This window comes from Leucoraja erinacea, chromosome 16, assembly GCF_028641065.1.
Source record: "Leucoraja erinacea ecotype New England chromosome 16, Leri_hhj_1, whole genome shotgun sequence".
Taxonomy (NCBI): Eukaryota; Metazoa; Chordata; class Chondrichthyes; order Rajiformes; family Rajidae; genus Leucoraja; species Leucoraja erinaceus.
In genome coordinates this window covers 31,978,106-31,997,143 of record NC_073392.1, presented here as the reverse complement: position 1 = coordinate 31,997,143, position 19,038 = coordinate 31,978,106, and the positions used below count along the sequence as shown (strand labels likewise).

The 19,038-nt window shown below is 44.6% G+C and overlaps 1 protein-coding gene across 1 annotated transcript in view; it reads right to left on the bottom strand.

Moving 5' to 3' along the window:
- slc38a3b (solute carrier family 38 member 3b) overlaps positions 1-19,038 on the bottom strand; it is a 104,723-nt gene that overhangs the window by 40,101 nt on the left and 45,584 nt on the right. Inside the window, exons 5-7 of the mRNA XM_055648068.1 lie at positions 8,841-8,914; positions 6,968-7,060; positions 3,541-3,622 (exon numbers count right to left, since the gene is read on the bottom strand). Of these exons, the coding sequence (XP_055504043.1) occupies positions 3,541-3,622; positions 6,968-7,060; positions 8,841-8,914 (249 nt within the window). The remainder of the gene's footprint in view (positions 1-3,540; positions 3,623-6,967; positions 7,061-8,840; positions 8,915-19,038) is intronic.

Below are 19,038 nucleotides of genomic sequence, written 5' to 3'. Positions count from 1 at the left end.
CCTCCCCCATACAACCCCCTCCCCCCCATACAGCCCCCCTCCCCCAGACCATACAGACCCCCCCCTCCCCATACACCCCCCCCTCCCCATACAGCCCCCTCCCCCACACCCCCTCCCCCCCCACACCCCCTCTCCCCCCACACACCCCCCTCCCCCACATGTCCCTCCCCCACACACCCCCCCTCCCCCCACATGTCCCTCCCCCCCACATCTCCCCTCCCCCCCCCCCCCACATCCCCCTCCCCCCTCCCCCACACCCCCTGGCCCCACCTGAAGCTGTCCCTGTCCCTGTCCCTCAGCTACAGAACGCTTCCGCTGTTGGGGAACAGGTGAGTGGTGGAATATTGCATTGGGGAATGGGTTGCGTTGGGGGACCAGGCCAGTGACTGGGACCCAACGAGTCCCACTTAGTCTAGTAATAAACTAAAACTAAACATTATTTTGGTCTTTCCCCTGATTGATTTCCCCCATTTCTGGAAAGATCTTCCATATATTGTGTTGATACCATTCTATAACCAAATGTTAGTTTAGTTCAGAGATGCAGCGCGGAAACAGGCCCTTGGAGTCTGTGCTGACGGGTGATCCACGTACACTAACACTATCCTACAGACCAAGGGCAATTTACAACTCTTACTCAACTCAATTAGCCTCCAAACCTCTACGCCTTTGGAGTGTGGGAGGAAACCAGAGCACCTGGAGAAAACCCATGTAGTCACAGTGAGAAAGTACAAACTTCGTACAAGACAGCACCCGTATTCAGGATTGAACCCGAGTTTCTGGCGCTGTAAGGCTGCAACTTTACCGCTGCGCCACTGTGCATTCATTCTGAACAAAATGAACAAAAATTAAATAAAAATAATGTTGCTCTAATTGTGAGCTTCTGACCATACAGCGGTTCAGCTCCAACCGTTTCATAAATACTAGTGTGTATCCCTAAGGAAGTGGATTCAAATGGACAAAGTCTTGTTAGCATTATGACCTATAGCACAGACGCTGTGAGTAGCACTTCGCTCCCTTTCCCGACGCAATCTTTATTAAGAGTTACTCCTGGGTTCTATATTTGTTCCTCCGATATAATCAGACGGGCTGCAACTACCAATGGGGATCGGTAATTGTCCACCAATGGAGACCCTTGCTGTAACAGAAAGCTTCCAAGTGCCTGAGCCAGTTCCAGCCAGAAGCATCTGCAAATAGACTGGCCTCTATATCCCTGCAGCTGTCCTCTTCCCCTCACTGTCAAGGCCCTGCTGCCAATTGCGCAACTTCTGTGTACATCTGGTCAACTGACAAATGTTTCGGAGCGGCACTGTTTCTTCTTGCATTCACAAATGTATGAACAGGAGCCCCGAGCCTCCCTCTGGGATTGATATTTCATTTTCCTAACCCTTGCAGGAACTCCAAGACACATCCACCGTCGGTAACTCTCCTTTAACTGTTAAAGTGCTGAAAAAACAAGGGATCTGCATTTGAAAAATTGCATAACCTCACCCATACTTGCGTTAATTTCCATTCTGGTGAATAAGCAAAAGTTCTCCAAGGATGAACTGTGCATGACCCTCAACCTGCTAAACACGCACAAAATCAACACAGTCGCAAAGTGCATAACCCCACTCCTGGATAATCAACAGCAGCTCCCAGCTATTGCATTATTGCCTAACCCTCAATCCGCTGGACAAAAACTATGCACAATCCTCGCTCTGTTAAAATCTCACTCATTCAGATGTCAAGTGTGAAGCATTTAATTTTCCTACCATTTTCTCTAAGAATTTCTACATAGAATCATGGAGTCATGTTGTACAACGTTGAAACAGGCCCTTCTTTCCAACTTGCCCACACTGAACAACATGTACCTCTATTTTTCCCTCAGCCCCATTCTCTACAAAACCTTTGAAGCTCTTACTAATCAAAAAAACGATCAATTTCTGCTTTAAAAGTACCCATGACAGCCTCCCAGGCATCTGTGGCAATAAATTCCACAGGTTCACCACCCTACGCATAAAGAAATTCCCGCTCATCGCCATTCTAAAGGGTTGTCCTTTTATTTTTAGGCTGTGCCCTCTGGTCCGAAACTCTCCCAATACTGGAAAAGTACTTTGTCGAGTTAGGAAAAGGGGAAGTACAATGAGATCTGGGTGTCCCTGTACATCAGTCACTGAAAGTAAGCATGGAGGTACAGCAGATAGTGAAGAAAGCTAATGGCATGTTGGCCTTCATGACAAGAGGAGTTGAATATAGGAGCAAAGAGGTCCTTCTGCAAGTTGTACAAGGCCCTGGTGAGACCACACCTGGAGTATTATGTGCAGTTTTGGTCTCAAAATTTGAGGAAGGACATTCTTGCTATTGAGGGAGTGCAGTGCAGGTTCACAAGGTTAATTCTCGGGATAGCTGGACTGTCATACGTTAAATGAATGGAGCGACTGGCCATGTATGCACTGGAATTTAGAAGGATGAGAGGGTATCGTATTGAAACATATAAGATTATTAAGGGATTGGACATGCTAGATGTACCCAATGTTGGGGGAGTGTAGAACCAGGGGCCACAGTTTAAGAATAAGGGATAAGCCATTTAGAAAGGATATGGAGGAAAACCTTTTTCACACAGAAAGTTGTGAATGTAGAATTTTCTGCCTCAGAAGGCACTGGAAGCCGATGCTTTCAAGAGAGAGTTAGATAGAGCTCTTAAAGATGGCGGAGTTAACGGATATGGGGAGAAGTCTGGTACTGGGTACTGATTGTGGATGATCAGCTATGATAACAGTGATCTGGGCTCAAAGGGCCAAATGGCCTACTCCAGCACCTATTGTGTGTTGTACTGGGTACTTTATTTTGCAAAGTATTGACGGTTTTGTTGTTGCTGAATGTAAGTGGTGGAATTCCCCACCCAGTAGCTTTGTTCATCAATGGGTTGGTGATCGCAAGGCCGGCAGTAGTTCAAGAATGTATATCACCACTACCTATTCAAGATAATTAGGGATGGACAATATATACTGGCTCTTCAACACCCATATCTCAAAAATAAACATACAAAAAAAATAGTTGACAAATTTCTGCCTTCCTATGAAAGTAAATTCACTGATCACCTACCCCGACCCATGCAATTTGTCCAAGTTTTATTAATTCCACCTAAATTAATTTGGGACATTGGATATTACCGCATGGTAATTCTACCTCCAGTCTTCTATCTATGTATGTCCAAAGTACAGTATGGTTAAGTCAGTTAAGCTGCTAATAAGATTCTAAAACTTCATCTATTGCCAGTGTTAGTGCAGTTTGCGACCAAAATGGTGATAGTTTTGAAAATACCATCACATATCCCTTGGCGTAACCAATATTTAATGCTTTAACTCGAGCATTCAGGGGCCAGAAATGCTCGGAGAGCATGTCCATCACTACTGGTGGTTGCTTGGCTGGGTCCAATGGATGAATGGCTGACCACCAAGCCAAAGTAATGTCAAGAGGAAAGGCTCTGTAAATTTCGATCCACCTCTTCCCCAATATCAAATATTGGACCCGCTCTGCTTTACAGGAGCTCCAACTCACCCAGATTTCTCCTCGACGTTGAGGAAGGCTTGTAACACCAGTGGGAGTTCATACTTCACGATATAAAGGTAACTGGACATGGCTGAAAGGAGAAGAGGATCATTAAAGATTCGACCCCAACAATGGACAAATCTTCAATCTGGAAACTTCGAGTGGAGACTGGTCATTTCAAATACATTGTTCCATATCAAAACATTTCTGGGAACATTAGTCCCTGTATTACAACTGTCACAATAAGCCAGACAGACGTGTGTAATTATTTGTTAAGTGCTTTAGAAAATCCTGAAATAGAACAGGAATAGTTGGAAATACTCAGCAGGCCAGGTAGCATCTGTGGAGGGAGAAATCAATGTTTCAGGTCATTGAGCATCATCAGAATTGATTATTTCCTACTGAGTATTCCCTATTCCAATATTTTGCTACTGTGACGCTCTGAGGTTGTGAAAGATATTTTATGACTGCAAATCTTTCTTTTTTTTTTCTATTAATTTAGAAATATCCAACAGAATTATATATCATTGACACATCCTTTCTGTGGATGGTTACAACAAACAGTCTTGGGTAATGAAGCACATTCAGCCCACAAGCGTCCTATTTGATTCTCTCACATTTCCATCAACCTCCCTACTCCCAGCTCACGATTCCTCCACTCACCTGCGCAGTAGGGACAATTTACAGTGGCCAATCTGTGCATCGTTGAGGTGCAGGAGGAAAACAGAGGACTCTGGGGAAACCAACACAGAAGATGGTGAGGGGGGAAAAAATGTAATAGGTACCTGCGGGGTAACTTTTTTACACAAAGGGTGGTGGGTATATGAAATGAGCTGCCGGAGGAGTTAGTTGAGGCAGGAGCTATCATAAAATTTAAGAGAAATTTGGACAGGTACGTGGATAGGATAGGTTTAGAGGGGCAGGTGGGGCTAGAGTAAATGGGGCATGGTGGGCAAGATGGGCCTGTTTTCATGTTGTATGACGCGATGATTCTAAGAACTTGCAAACTCCACACAGACAGCACCAGAGGTCCGGATTGAACCACGGATGATGGAGCAGTTAGGTTCCAGCTCCACCAGCTCTGTCCCTGTGCCACCCACAAATCTGAGTCGAAAGATAACATTGGCATTCTTAAATACGTTCATTGTTAATGATGCATGGCTGGGAGAGTAAACAAAACAAAATTATAATGGATGTAGTTTAATTTAGTTTAGAGATACAGCGTGGAAACAAACCATTCGGCCCACCGAGTCCCTGCCAACCAGCGATCCCCGTACACCGGTACTATCCTGCACACTAGGGACAATATACTATTTTTACCAAAGCCAATTAACCTACAAACTTGTACGTCTGAAATGTAGGAGGAAACCGGAGCTTCCAGAGAAAGTCCACGTGGTCAGGATCGAACCTGGGTCTCTGGCGTTGTAATGCAGCAACTCTACCAGCATGCCACCGTGGCACCCCAATATGTGGTAGGGACATAGGTATTCAGTGATCAGACTGAGATTAATTATACTCATGTTTGAAAGCCACAGATGCAATGCGATGTTGGCTCACTCCAATGAGGGAGCATTAAATGCGATGAATCACTAATGAGCAGATGTTTGTCAGCTTTAGGTATCTTGAAAGTAATGACTGGGCATGTAGTGGGTGCAGGCATTATACTGCATCAGGAACAATGCAGTTATACCCTGGCAAGGATTATACAGACATTTTGCGCATCACAGGATGGAAGCACAGTTTTGCACTGGGGGAAGAAAGGTCCAAATCCCACATATTTAAAAAAAAAACAAGGTAATGTTTTTTTTCTCTGGAATGCCCGATAGCTTAACAAAACCAAAGAAATACATACGGAAATCAACAATTATAGAGCATTTTTTCATGGAAACCAGGATTTCATGCCAGGAAATGCTTCCTACCAAAGTTATAATAGTTATAAATAACTATTGGACCTATTAACTATTAACTAATCTAAGACGTGGTAATTTAAACTCCATATGAGGAAAAGAAATGGTTCTATGAACTGAGAATATAGTCCCTTTAACTAAACAAAGTTATTTTTTTCTTGTGCCTGTGCTTAGTAGCCTGGGAAAAGTTTACCTTAAATTGTGTTCTCAACAAAAGTCATTTTAATCTTGCTAATGGCCCTGTCTCACGGTGCGAGTCCACCCACGAATGATCCCGAGTTTAAAACAAATCAAACTCGTGGTAATCACGTAGAATTAACGTAGCGGGAACGTGAGACAGGGGTTTAATTTCAGTGATGCCTTAATGGTACAAGGATAAATAGAACAAGAGCCCATATTAGGAGTATGAAATAGGGCTTGGTGGCCTTCATGTTGAGTCTCATTCATAGCTGAACGTCACGCTCTTCCCAATTTCTATCACACTTAGGGCGGCACGGTGGCACAGGGGTAGAGTTCCTGCCTTACACATTACAGGGTTCTGTCTGTATGGAGCTTGTGCATTCTCCCCATGACTACGTGGGTTTTCTCCGGGTGCTCTGGTTTCCTCCCACACTCCAAAGACGCACAAGTTTGTAGGTTAATTGGCTTCTGTAAATAATAAATTGTCCCTAGCGCATAGGTTAGTGCACAGGCCTGTTTCAATGCTGTATCTATAAAGTAAACTAAAGTAAACTTGAATGGTCCCAACCCAAAACATCACCTGGCCATGGTCTACAGAGATGCTGCCTGACCCGCTGAGTTACTCCAGCACTCTGTGAAAATTTGTGTAAACCAGCATCTGCAATTCCTTGTTTCTACTCTTGACATCCTCTGTTCTTGAAAATCTTTATCTTGAGTAAACCCAGTAACTAGAGATCCATTAGTCGTCTGAAGTAGAGACTTTCATAGATTTCTGGTCTCAGTTCACATTGGGGAAAAGTGGCATTTTGCACTGACGACATTAAAATGGTTTTCTTGCATCGTACCGTTTACCTAGGACTGGCTCTCCGTGTATTTTTTTATAAACAAAATTGAATTTATTCAGTGATTTATAGAAGTACTTACACATTGTACTATAACAAAGCACCTACCAATACAAGATCAGACTGCCAAATATCTAACTAAATTTCAAATTACTATAGGATTCAGTCAGTCTATCGCAGTGCACAGTGGTCCATGAGCTCCCGCATAGTGTCATTGGACACCGTGTGTTATTGTTCAAGGGACATCGGGCCTGGACGTAACCCTGGAAAAGGGGCAAGCAGTCGACTCGGGCAGAACCCTGTCTTTCTGTTTATAGGGATCCCCAGTGTACAATGGTACAATTGAAGTGAGCTAGTTTTAATGCTGTCATTGCAGAACAGTATATCCCTTCAGTATTCCCCACAGATCTCTTCAAGGACAGTGCCCATGCCAGAACAAACACCATCAAAGGTAAATACTTCATTAAAAAAAACAACAGTTTTCATATCTTCAGTTTGACTTCTTACCTCCAATATTCTGCAGGGTGATTGCCATAGCAGCTGCTAATTTCCCAGGGGTTCCAAATGCCCTATAGCCGAGCTGTTCATAAGCGCGGATTCCTGGGAGTTGGGAAAAGGGAGATATCAGTCACTAGAGTTGAATCCCAGATTTTTCACGTTAATATTTGGATACCTTAAAAGCGTCCATTAACAACAGCTCCATCCAAGACCACAAGAAACAGCAGAGAATTGTAGACGCAGCCCAGACCATCACACAAACCAACCTCCCTTCCATTGACTCCATCTACACTTCACACTGCCTCAGCGAGGCTACCAGCATAATCAAGGACGTCTCATCCCGGTCACTTCCTCTTCTCCCTTCTCCCATCAGGAAAGAGGTACTGTCGTGTGAAAACGTGCACCACCAGATTCAGGGACAGTTTCTTCCCAGTTGTTATCAGGCAACTGAAATATCCTATCAGAGTGGTCCTGAGCTACTATCTACCATGCTGAAGACCCTCGGACTATCTTTAATCGGACTTTATCTTGCACTACACATTATCCTGCATCTGCACATTGCGGATGGCCCAATTGTAATCATGTAATCTCAGTCTTTCCGCTGACTGGTTAGCTCGCAATAAAAGCTTTTCAGTGTACCTCAGTACACGTGACAATACACTAAACTAAAGACCAATAAACACTAACAACAACCAGGACCAGCTCAGTGTCACCTTTAACGTAGCAGAGGCACACCAACATGCTTTACAGAAGTGCCAACAAACAGAAGTTTACTTTGCAGTGCATGATGTTATAGTAGGGCCATTGATGAATAGATTGGGCAAAGCGCTGGGCCATTGTAGGGCCATTGATGAATAGATTGGGCAAAGCGTTGGGTTTCAAAGAGATTGTGAGAGATACCTTTTTTTCACAGGTTGGAAATGTCAAAGACTAGAGGGCATGGCTTTAAGGTGAACAGAGGTTGGTGGGTGCCTGGAACGTGCTGCCAGGGGTGGTGGTGGATGCATATAGGATAGTGGTGTTCAAGAGGCTTTTGGATAGACCGGGAATGAAGGGATTTGGATCACTTGCAGTCAGAGGAGATTAGGTTATCTTTGCACTGTTCAGCACATTCATTGTGGATCAACGGACCTATTAATGTGCTGTACTCTTCGCAATGAGGGTGAAAATTGTTCTCGACCTGTCACGCCAATGCCGACTATAAGCACTTTAGTCCAGTGCCTACATAGTGGTCTGAAGACCCTGTTTAATCCCGTACGAATCACAAAGATAGCCAAAATGGACAAAATCAGTCCATCATACCAAAAACAAGAATTGGCCATACAGCTCCTCAAACCCACTACAACTTTCAATAAGACTACCCATCTCATGTCTCCTTTTGTGTCATCTCACCGTCACCCTCAGTTCTAGAAATCTGCCTACCTCAGCCTTCAACAAGCAATAACTAAGGATCCAAAACCATCCAAGACAGAGAATGGCAAAAGTTGACGACACATAATGCAAATAAATACCCCCCTCCTCCCAGTCCTACCTATCTCCCTGACACCTAATCTTGACACAGTGCCCTCTAGCTTCTGAGCACCCTCCACCTCAGTTCCTCTCTCTCTCAGTGAGGGGAAGGCTTGATGGTCAGGTTGGCCTTCCATGTCCATCTATTTGGTTTGTCATTTTCCTTTGATCCTGGTGTCTTAACATTTTCAACATGACTGGAACATCAATCTCCAATGTACGTGTTTGAGTTTAGCATATCTAGAGCAGAAAATTTCAGCATGACCATGCCCAAAGCATTAAAGTAATGCATTTGTTCAGTGAATTCCCTCTAAGCACAGATGGTTCAAGGCAAAGCACAGAAAGGACAATGTACTGAAACCACTTCACCTACCAACCACTCCAGAGGCTTTCAGAAGCAAGTGAATGGAATAGGTGGAAAGGAGGGCCACAGCTGACAATAGAAAGCTGAAACAAAAGAAGATAAAGGCAGATGATTAGCTTCAACAACAAATCATCAATTTAACCGATCAGTTGAAAGTTTAAGCAATTGTGTTAACTTACTAACTCCTGGCTTCATTAGGAGTTTTTGAGACTTAAAATAAACTCAAATAACAATTGACGGAATCACACTGCAGCATGAGATTTGCCTGGAATAGAAGGTGATTTTGGAAACATGTCCCTTTTGAGGATATCCTTCAGAAATCATAATAGGTGCCCAATTAAGTTTCATTTTCTGATTTTCCGCTGACACCTTCGCTCAGTCCGCCTGGACCAACCTGGTCTCCCGGTTGCCAAACACTTTAATTCCCCTTCCCATTCCCACACTGACCTTTCTGTCCTAGGCCTCCTCCATAGTCAGAGTGAGGCTAATCGCAAATCGGAGGAACAGCACCTCATATTTTGCTTGGGCAGCTTACAACCCAGTGGCATGATATTGATTTCTCCAAACCCTGGACTCCCTTTCTCCCCATCCCTCCCCCACCCAAGTCACACCAGGTTCCCATTCTCACCTAGCAAACAGCCAACAATGGCCTGTTTCCTTTATCATCGTTACTTTTTTGCATTTTTTTCATTGATTTGTTCTATATCACTGTCTGTATCTCTCGTTTCGCATTCTCCTAACTAGTCTGAAGAAGGGTCGCAACCCAAAATATCACCCATTACTTCTCTCCAGAGATGCTGCCTGTCCCGCTGAGTTACTCCAGCATTTTGTGTCTATCTTCCATTTCCGGATGTTCCATCTTCCAATATTTTTGGAATTGTATCCCTCACACTGAATTATAAGTTTCTGTAAGGGTATCATTGAGGATGATGAAGCTCAGTAGACTCAAATTCCAATGTGCACTCTGCTTTGCTGCCATCTGCCTGGTAGTTAGTTGGCGGCATGACCGACCATCTGCAACAGTATTCATCAATGCTGTACAGCACTGAGTCAATGTTCTGTCCTTTGTTTATTGGCCCCCTCACACCCAAGTGGACAACCAAGTCACTTTTGTCAGAATGCCTGTCAAGGTAGTTGTCTGAGCAGAGTATTGGGTCTGGCCATTTGAAAGTGTAAGAACAATCCATTAATTAATTACTTCTTTCAATTTCCCATTTTCTCACACAATCTAGCAGGACCCACCTCACGTAAAACACCATTCATGCAGTCATCATGTATTTCGGTAGTAGGAATAAAGGCGTTGCCTATTTTCTAAATGGGGAGAGGATGCGCAAATGGAGTTGGGAATGCTGGTGCAGGTTCCAAAATGTTAATTTGCAAGTTGAATCGGCAGTAAGGAAGGCAAATGCAATATTAGCATTTGTTTTGAGAGGGCTAGATTGTAAAAAACATGGATGTAATGCTGAGGCTTTCAGGCCCTGTTCAGACCTCATCTCGAGTATTGTGAGCAGTTTTGGGCCCCATATCTGAGGAAGGATGTGCTGGTGTAGGGGAGGGTCCAAAAGAGGTTTACGAGGGGAGGGTCCAAAAGAGGTTTACGAGAATGATCCCGGGGATGAGTGGGTTAACATACGATGAGATAGACACCAAAAGCTGGAGTAACTCAGCGGGACAGGCAGCATCTCTGGAGAGAAGGAATGGGTGACGTTGATCAACATATGATGAGCGTTTGATGGCACTGGGCATTGGGTCTGTACTCGATGGAGTTTAGAAGAATAAGGGGGGACTTCATTGAAACTTACCGAATAGTGAAAGGCCTGTATAGAATGTGAACCTGGAGGTCATAACCTCAGAATAAAAGGTTGTATCTTTAGAAAGGAAATAAGAAGGAATTTCTTTAGTCAGAGGATGGTGAAGCTGTGGAATTCATTGCCACAAATGGCTGTGGAAGCCAAGTCATTGAGTATATTTAAGGCAGAGATTGACTGATACTTGATTAGTAAAGGTGTCAAGAGTCATAGCGAGAGGGCAGGAGAATGGTGTTGAGAGGGAAAGATAGTTGAGCCATGATTGAATGTTGGAGTAGACTTGATAGGAGAAGAATTAGGCCATTCAGTCTATGAAATGAACATGAACTTATTCAGCTCAGTTGATTGGTAATAACAGCCTGGAAGTTTCCTTTGAATCACCACATGTCTGTCTTTCCTGTATTACTGAGTTTAGCTTAGTTTAGTTTAGTTTATTACAGAGGTACAGTGAAAACTATTGTTTGTGTGCTATTCAGTAAAAGAAAAGACTACCTACATGACTACAATCAAGCTGACAGTGCACAGATAACGGATAAAGTGTGCACCATTTAGTACAAGAAAAAGTCAGAGAAAGTTCTACTAAACATAATTCAAAGGTATCCAATGAGGTAGATGTGGAGTCAGGACTGCACTCTAGCTGATGAGAGGACGGTTCAATTGGCTGATGACAGCCGGGAAGAACTGTCACTGAATCTAGAGGTATGCATTTACAAATTTCTCTACCTCTTGCCTGATAGGAGAGGGGAGAAGAGGGAGTGACTGGGGTGTGACTGGGGTGAGACTGGTCCTTGATATGCCGAGGCAGTGTGAAGAGTAGATGGAGCCAGTGGAAGGGAAGTTGGTTTGCATGATGGTCTGAGCTGCTTCCACAACTCCTTTGAGCTGTTCCCATGCCAGGCTGTGATGGACCCTGACATGGTTTCTAAGGCGCATCTGTAGAAGTTGGTGAGGAACCTCCTAAGCATTCTAAGGAAGCAGAAGCATCACATCAAAGTCAGGTTGTTCCCTTGTTAAGCAAATGAAATTGACTTTCAACCTCAGTGAAATAATTTCACCTCCTCCGCCTGCTCGAGGCGCGGAGAGCACAGCTGTGAGATCGGGAAGCAGAGCGGATTCTGTTTCGGAGATAACATCTGTGAATTGCCCCTTAATCGCAGGAATTCCCCAGCATGAGTAATGTTTCTGCGTGGTCTGTAACCAGCTGTTTGTGCTGTGATGACACTGGAATGCTCTCTGAATTGGAATCACTTGCCCCATGTGTTTTGAAGCATGCGGAATACTGCTGTCATGAGATCCACGGATAACTCCGGACCAGCGGAAAAAAAAGGCCGGACAGATTAGTGGATAAAACTGGACAGATTGAGGTACACTTTGGCTAGACCCCATTTGGAGTATTTCATACAGTTCTGGTTCGCCCCATTACAGGAAGGTCATGGAGGCTGTGGAGTCCAATTGAGCTCTGATCTATCCAAAAGTGTGTCTACTGATCCCCATTCCACTTTGGTCTCTCTCCCACCACCAATGGTCAGTTGTTTCTTCTTTGTACATCTTCGTACCTCTAGATTCCCTCTCCCCCTGAATCTCAGCCTGAAGAAGGGTCTCGACCCGAAATGTCGCCTTTTCCTTTTCTCTAGAGATGCTGCCTGACCCGCTGAGTTACCCCAGCATTTTCCGTGTATCTTGGGTGCACACCAGCATTTGCAGTTCCTTCCTACACATTTAGTCTGCTGTGCTTGTGGGTTCATACTGCCCTAGTGACACAGGAACCCTCTCTAATTATCTCAGACAGGGTGGGAGATTGATAGTTGTGGGGGTGTAGGTGTGAAATCCATCAGGAGAAAGTCATTTGTCCTATTACGCTTCTATTGGCTATATGAAAAAGTGACCAAATTAGCAGCACCCCCCTGCATTCTATTCCAAGCCCTAACATATCTTCACCTGAAAGCATTCATCCAATCCGCTCTTGAATGTTGTACCAAATCCAATTCCAGAAAAACAAATGTTATTTCCTTAATTTGAATTCCTTTCATTATCCACTTCCTGTTTCACTGAATCTTTGGTCAATAAATGAAGACGTGTGGGTGTAGGGCTGGAGTGGTTCCCTCAATGTCAGCAAGACAAAGGAGATTGTGTGTCACTTCAGGAAGCGAAGTGCTACACACACCCCTGTACGTTCTCCCCGTGACCATGTGGGTTTTCTCCGGGTACTCCGATTTCCTCCCACATTCCAAAGACATGCAGGTAATTGGCTTCTGTAAATTGCCGCCAGTGTGTAGCATGTGAAAGTGGCATAACATAGAACTAGCGTGTGGGGGATCAATGGTCGGCTCAGTGAGCCACAGGGCCTGTTTCCACGATGCATCTCTAAACTAAACTAAACATCCTGCTTACACGGGGATAACATGCATACTCCGCACAGTCAGTGCCAGAGATCAGGATCAAACCCAGGTAACTGTGGTGCCAGCCTGATTGTCAACAAGGTTCCATTGATAAAAGGTCCCTTCTCACAGTAAAACAAAGCAGCAGTGTAGGAACATCATTCATAATAATTTCAGACATCAGCACATTCCAGTCGCAGTTTCTCTTTAGTGGTCTGGGTGAAATATTAATTCTGATCATCTTTTGTCTATGTCGGAACAAGGGAACGGGATGCTTTCAGATTCATAGTCCTGCTTCTAGATAAGGTCAGAGGTACAACTCGTGCACAGCTGAGTCATCGGTGCCGGCTCTGATTTGCTCTGTACCTTTTCATACGTTAGTTTCCCTCTCCCATGACTCTCAGTCTGAAGAACGGTCTCGACCCGAAACATCACCTTTTCTCCAGAGATGCTGCCTGACCCGCTGAGTTACTCCAGCAATTTATGTCTATCTTCCATACACAGCTAGCTCCCGCAGAAAGAGGTGGGGAGGGGTTCAACGAAGGTAGACAGGCATAGGCCCATGCACAGGTACATGTACAGTGACTGGGACACATTCTGATCTTTCTACAGTCAGAAGGCAGGCAAGTACAATTCCATGAAGCACAACAATCAAGGTTTGTATTCCTGAGGTTTGTGAGGCAGTTTTGATGGTGAGACAATCTTGCCTTCCTAATGAGTTTCCCTCACACATATCTAAAAGAAAGTCTCACAGCACTATTTTGCCTAATAGTTGGGGAGTTATCCCTGATATCCTGTCTAAAACATATTTATATCTGAACAAACGTCACTGAAATAAACCCATCCAGTCATTATTCCATTGCTGTCTGTGGGTGTTTGCTGTCTACAGGTTTGGCTGCCACTTTTCCTGGAATAGAACAGTGACTACTGTAATGGCTGTGAAAAGCTGTGCAATGCTGTGAAAATATTACGTCAATATGTGTTTCTTCGTATTTTACCAGCCTAATGCTGGTGAACATTTTTGTTCCTAAATTTGACTCAACGTTTTAATCTTCAACTGTGACATTAAGACGACACAAGATGTTTTTAACCATTTATTAAGGTGTTATGTATACACTTTTCTAAGCTGACTGTTAGAAACTTATCCTGTTGCCACATCGAACCTGATCCCATATGTTTGGTTACCTCTTCATGATGCTACCATCAGGCAGGAGGTACAGAAGCCTGAAGTCACACACCACCAGGTCCAGGACCATCTACATTCCTACAACTATCAGGTTCTTGAATTGACCTGCACAACCCTAATCCCACCTCGGCACTGGAATATCATGGACCACCTCTTGGACTTGATTTTTAAATGTGTTTTTGCACTATCTTGTTTTGCACAGTTTAGTTTCATTTTATTTAGATATACAGCGCTGAAACAGACCCTTCGACCCCCAAGTCCATGCTGACCAATACACCAGTTCCATGTTATCCCACTTTTGCATTCCGCACACTAGGGGCAATTTACCAAAGCTAATTAACCTACAAACCTGTACGTCTTTGGAATACGGGAGGAAACCAGAGCACCTGGAAGAAACCCCCGCGGTTACAGAGAGAACGTGCAAACTCCACACAGACAGCACCCGAGGTGAGGAGTGAACCCGGGTCTCTGGCACTGTGAGGCAGCAGCTCCACCTCTGCGCCACTGTGCCGCCCAGAGTCTTTTTCACGGTCTTGTGTAACATGTTTGTCTGTGCCAATGGCTGTGACGTTGCTGCAAGCAAGATTGGCATCGTACCTGTACCTCACCTTTATGTGTGCACATATCAATAAACTCAACTTGATTCAATAAGCTCAACTCACATACTGCAAGGACTGAGCACAGTGTATCACAGACTGGACTGACTGAAACATCTGGGAGAATTAATGACGTGGATTAGTGAAGGAGAAAATAATCATTAAATCCTCCCTCTTTACTCAAAGCTAAAATGAGGATTTAAATCCCATCAGCCTTTAAATAGCAAATCTCCACTTCACCCTGTAAAACAGCTAGAGACATGGGAAAAGATTTCATGCCGAGTGCAACAGTAGCTTGTTTGATTATTTCTTGCATCTAGATCCTGTATAAAGCTGCTCCTTACCACTATGGTAAGCCGACATATGAGCTAGTCAGGCCTATCTCTGCATTGGAGAAATTTGCATTTATTATTATGGTAAGATGTAAATATTCTATTCTCCCACCTGTCAAATAAAACCAGATATTTCAAAATTGGAAGTAATAGTCTCCGATTCCTTTGATCTGGCAAATATTTTGATTAGCCCGGGATTGCAAAGATGTCTTAAATCCAAATCACAAAAGCAAATTGCAAAGTAGTTGAAAACGTGTACATTTAGTTTCTAACCTGCTCTGTATTTAATGTGTTTTATGTAACTCGTCCCTTCTGCTGTCCTAATTCTGAATTGTTTCAGGTCAGTAGCTTGGGCAGTGTGGTACTCTCGAGTCTTGAGTCCCAAATGCACCTTGATTTCAGTAGGGTTCAGACAGCAGGGCAACATTAAATAATGCAGATGTATCACTCACATGCATGTCTGCTTAATCCTGGAGCAACTATCAATGGGCAGCAGAGGCTGTCACGTAATTTGTGTATATCTAGTCTGAGATTCTCAACCATTGAGAATACTTAGGGATGAGAGAGACAGATGTTTGGGTGCTCAAGGGACAGAGAAATTAGATGATTCTGGCTTTCAAAATACATTTGTACTAGTATATGGATAGAAAGGATTTAGAGCAGTGGTTCCCAACCTTTTTTTGGCCATGCCCCACCTAATCACCTCTAAAATCCTGATGCCCCCCCCCCCCCATGTGGTGATATATAATTCTTATCATTTAAAAAGTGAACTCCGTTTCAGCTGAAGAAGCTTAAAACGCCAATACCTTGGTTGTAATAACTACACAATAAAGACCTTTTTTACCCCCAAAAAAATTATTTACTCAAAATAACATCTGAAACATAAACTACATATGTTTACCTGATGGAAAATCCTAAAAAATAAAAATCGAAAATTTGGACCCAGACCTCCTCAGTCGCGCTCAATTGCCCCCCTTAAAAATCAAATGTGGGGCGTACGCCCCACGTTGGGAACCACTGATTTAGAGGGATATGGGCCAAATGCAAGCAAATGGGACCAGCTCAGAATGCCAACTTGGTTGGCATGGACAAGTTGGGCCAAAGGGCCAGTTTCTATGCTATATAGCTCTACGAAAAAGTACACTTCAAATCAGCTATGAGTCAGAATGACGTATGGTCTATTCCTGCTTCTGTTTCTGGTGTTCTTCTATTATCGAAACACAAAGATGTCCATATGATGCAATTACACCTGGCAGTGACACAGAGGTAAATTACTGAACGTAATCAAGAGACCCGAGTTGAAATCCCACCATGGCAACTATGACATAGAACAGAAAGCAGTACAGCACAGGAACGGGCCTTTTGGTCCACAATATTTGCAGTGAACATGATGCCAAATGTAAATTGATCCCATCTGTCTGTTTGTGATCCACGAACCTCTATACCCTGCACTTTCATGTGCCTATCTCAAAGCCTCTTAAACGCCACTATTGTATCTTCCTCCACCACACCCATGCCAAGCATTAAAGGGGTTCTGGCCTGTTCTTACCTCCAGTTCCCTCCCCTCTACATTCAGTCGGAAGAAGGGTCCCGATCTGAAAAGGCACCCATTCCTTTTTCTCCAGAGATGCTGCCTGACCTGCTGAGTTACTCGAGCACTTTGTGTCTATCTTCGGTATAAACGAGCATCTACACACAGGCCCCCACTACCCTCAATATAAAATGCTCGCCCCCACACATCTCCGTTAAACCTTCCCCCTCTCACCATATAGCTGTGCTCCCCAGTGTTGGACATTTCCACCCTGGGTAATAGCTGTCTACCCTATCTATGATTTTCATAATTTAATACAATTTTATCATCTCCAGAGAAAACAATCATAGTCTATCCAACCTATAGCTGACTCCCTCTAATCCAGGCAGCGTTCTGGTTAAAGTCCTCTGTACCCTCTCCAAAGCCTTCCAATAATGGGGTCTCACCAAGGTACTATCGAGCTGCGTCAGGAATTCTTGACTCTTATATCTCTTATATCCAATGCTCCTAGCAACGCCTTCATTACCACCCTATCTACTTGTGATGCTACCTTTATTGAGCTATGAACATGGACTTCAAAGTCCATCCGCACACTAATGCTGTTAAGGGTCTTGCCATTAACTGCAGTCTCCCATTCCATTCAACCTCCCAAAGTACAACACCTTACATTTGCCCGGCTTAAACTCCATCTGCCTTTCCTCTGCCCTTTTCTGCAGGAATTTAATTACAGGTTAATATTGCAGAATTTGAAAAAAAAAAGAGACAACTAGTCAGTAATTATGACCACAAAAAATAACCTGATTTTCATTCAAAAAAACCCCATCAAGTTGAATCATGTTCTTCCAGGGAGAACATTTGCCATCCCTAACCTGTCTGGTCTAAATGTAATTCCAGACCCACACGATGAGATTGACACATCTGTCTGAAATAACCTGGCAACTCACTCATTGTACCAGTGCCACTACATTCTCAAAGAAACGAAGAAATAAAACTGGGCAGACGGCCGAAAATCAACCCTGGCTCCAAACATGGACATGACAAAGTTGATCCGAGCCCAGTCAACCCTCATAAATATCTGGTGACCGGTGCCCAAATTAAAATGGCCCTACCACAGACAAATCCACTATAACAGCATCTCCTAAACCAGTCATCTTGATCGCCATCCAGGACAAAAGTGGCAAGTGCTTCGACACACCACCACCTGGAGTCTTAGTCTTTAGAGATACAGTGCTGAAAACGGCCCTTCGGCCCACCGGTTTTGTGCCGACCAGCGACCACCCTGTGCACCAGCACCATCCTACACACTAGTGGCAGTTTTACAATTTTTACCGAAGCCAATTAACCTACAAAAGTGTATGTCTTTGGAGCATTCGAAAACCCACGCGGTCATGGGGAGAAGGTCCAAACTCTGCACAGACAGCACCCGTGGTCAGGATCGAACCCTGGTGCTGTAAGGCAGCAACTCTACCTCTGCGCCACTGTGGGGCCCTCATTTGATTTTGAAATGTATACTGTATATCAGTCCTTCATCATCACTGGATTTAAATCTTTGAACTCCTTACCCAAAAGCAGAGAGAGTATCTTCACCAGGGAAATGTGGTCATTCGAGAACATAGGTGGGTGGACAGCGCGAGGCACGTCGCAGCGGCCTCTGCAGTCCGTCTGTCTTTTTTTATTCTTTGTCTCGTTTGAATGTAGTTTTTAGTGTGTTTTTTAACTGGGTATGTGTGTGTGTGTGGGGGGGGGGGGACTTTTAAAATCTTTTCCCTGTACAGAGAACCCGACCTTTCCTCTGTCGGGTCTCCGTTGTTGTTGGGGCCGAGCACCGTGGGCGGCCTCCAACCGGAACGACCTGGGGGCTCCAGTCGCGGAGCCTGCGGACTTACCCACCATCGCGGAGCTGGTCGAGTTCAGGGCGGGAGGAGCGGTGGTGGCGCGCGGCTGCGACCCGACCCCGGAGATTCGGCAGCTCCAGCCGCAGGTCTGGTGGACGGTGACACCGGGAGCCCGCGGGTCCCCGGTGGGAGACCGCTTTTCGGGGCTTCTGAAACGGCGACTTCTCCCGCCCGAGTTGCGGGGTTGAAAAGTACCTGGAGCAGGGCATTACACCGCCCAGCGTGGCTTTAAATGGCCGCGGGACTTGCTAGCGCCCGCCGGGGGCTCCAACACTAAGACCCGGAACGCGGCCTTGCATCGCCCGGCGCAGCTTTAATGGCCGCGGGACAGTTACCATCGCCTGCTGGGGGCTTTGACTCTGACATCGGGAGGAGAATGAGAAGTGCAGGGGAGAGATAAGACTTTGCCTTCCATCACAGTGAGGAGGAGATTCACTGAGATGGATGTTTGTGTAAATTGTGTTGTGTCTTGGTTCTTTTT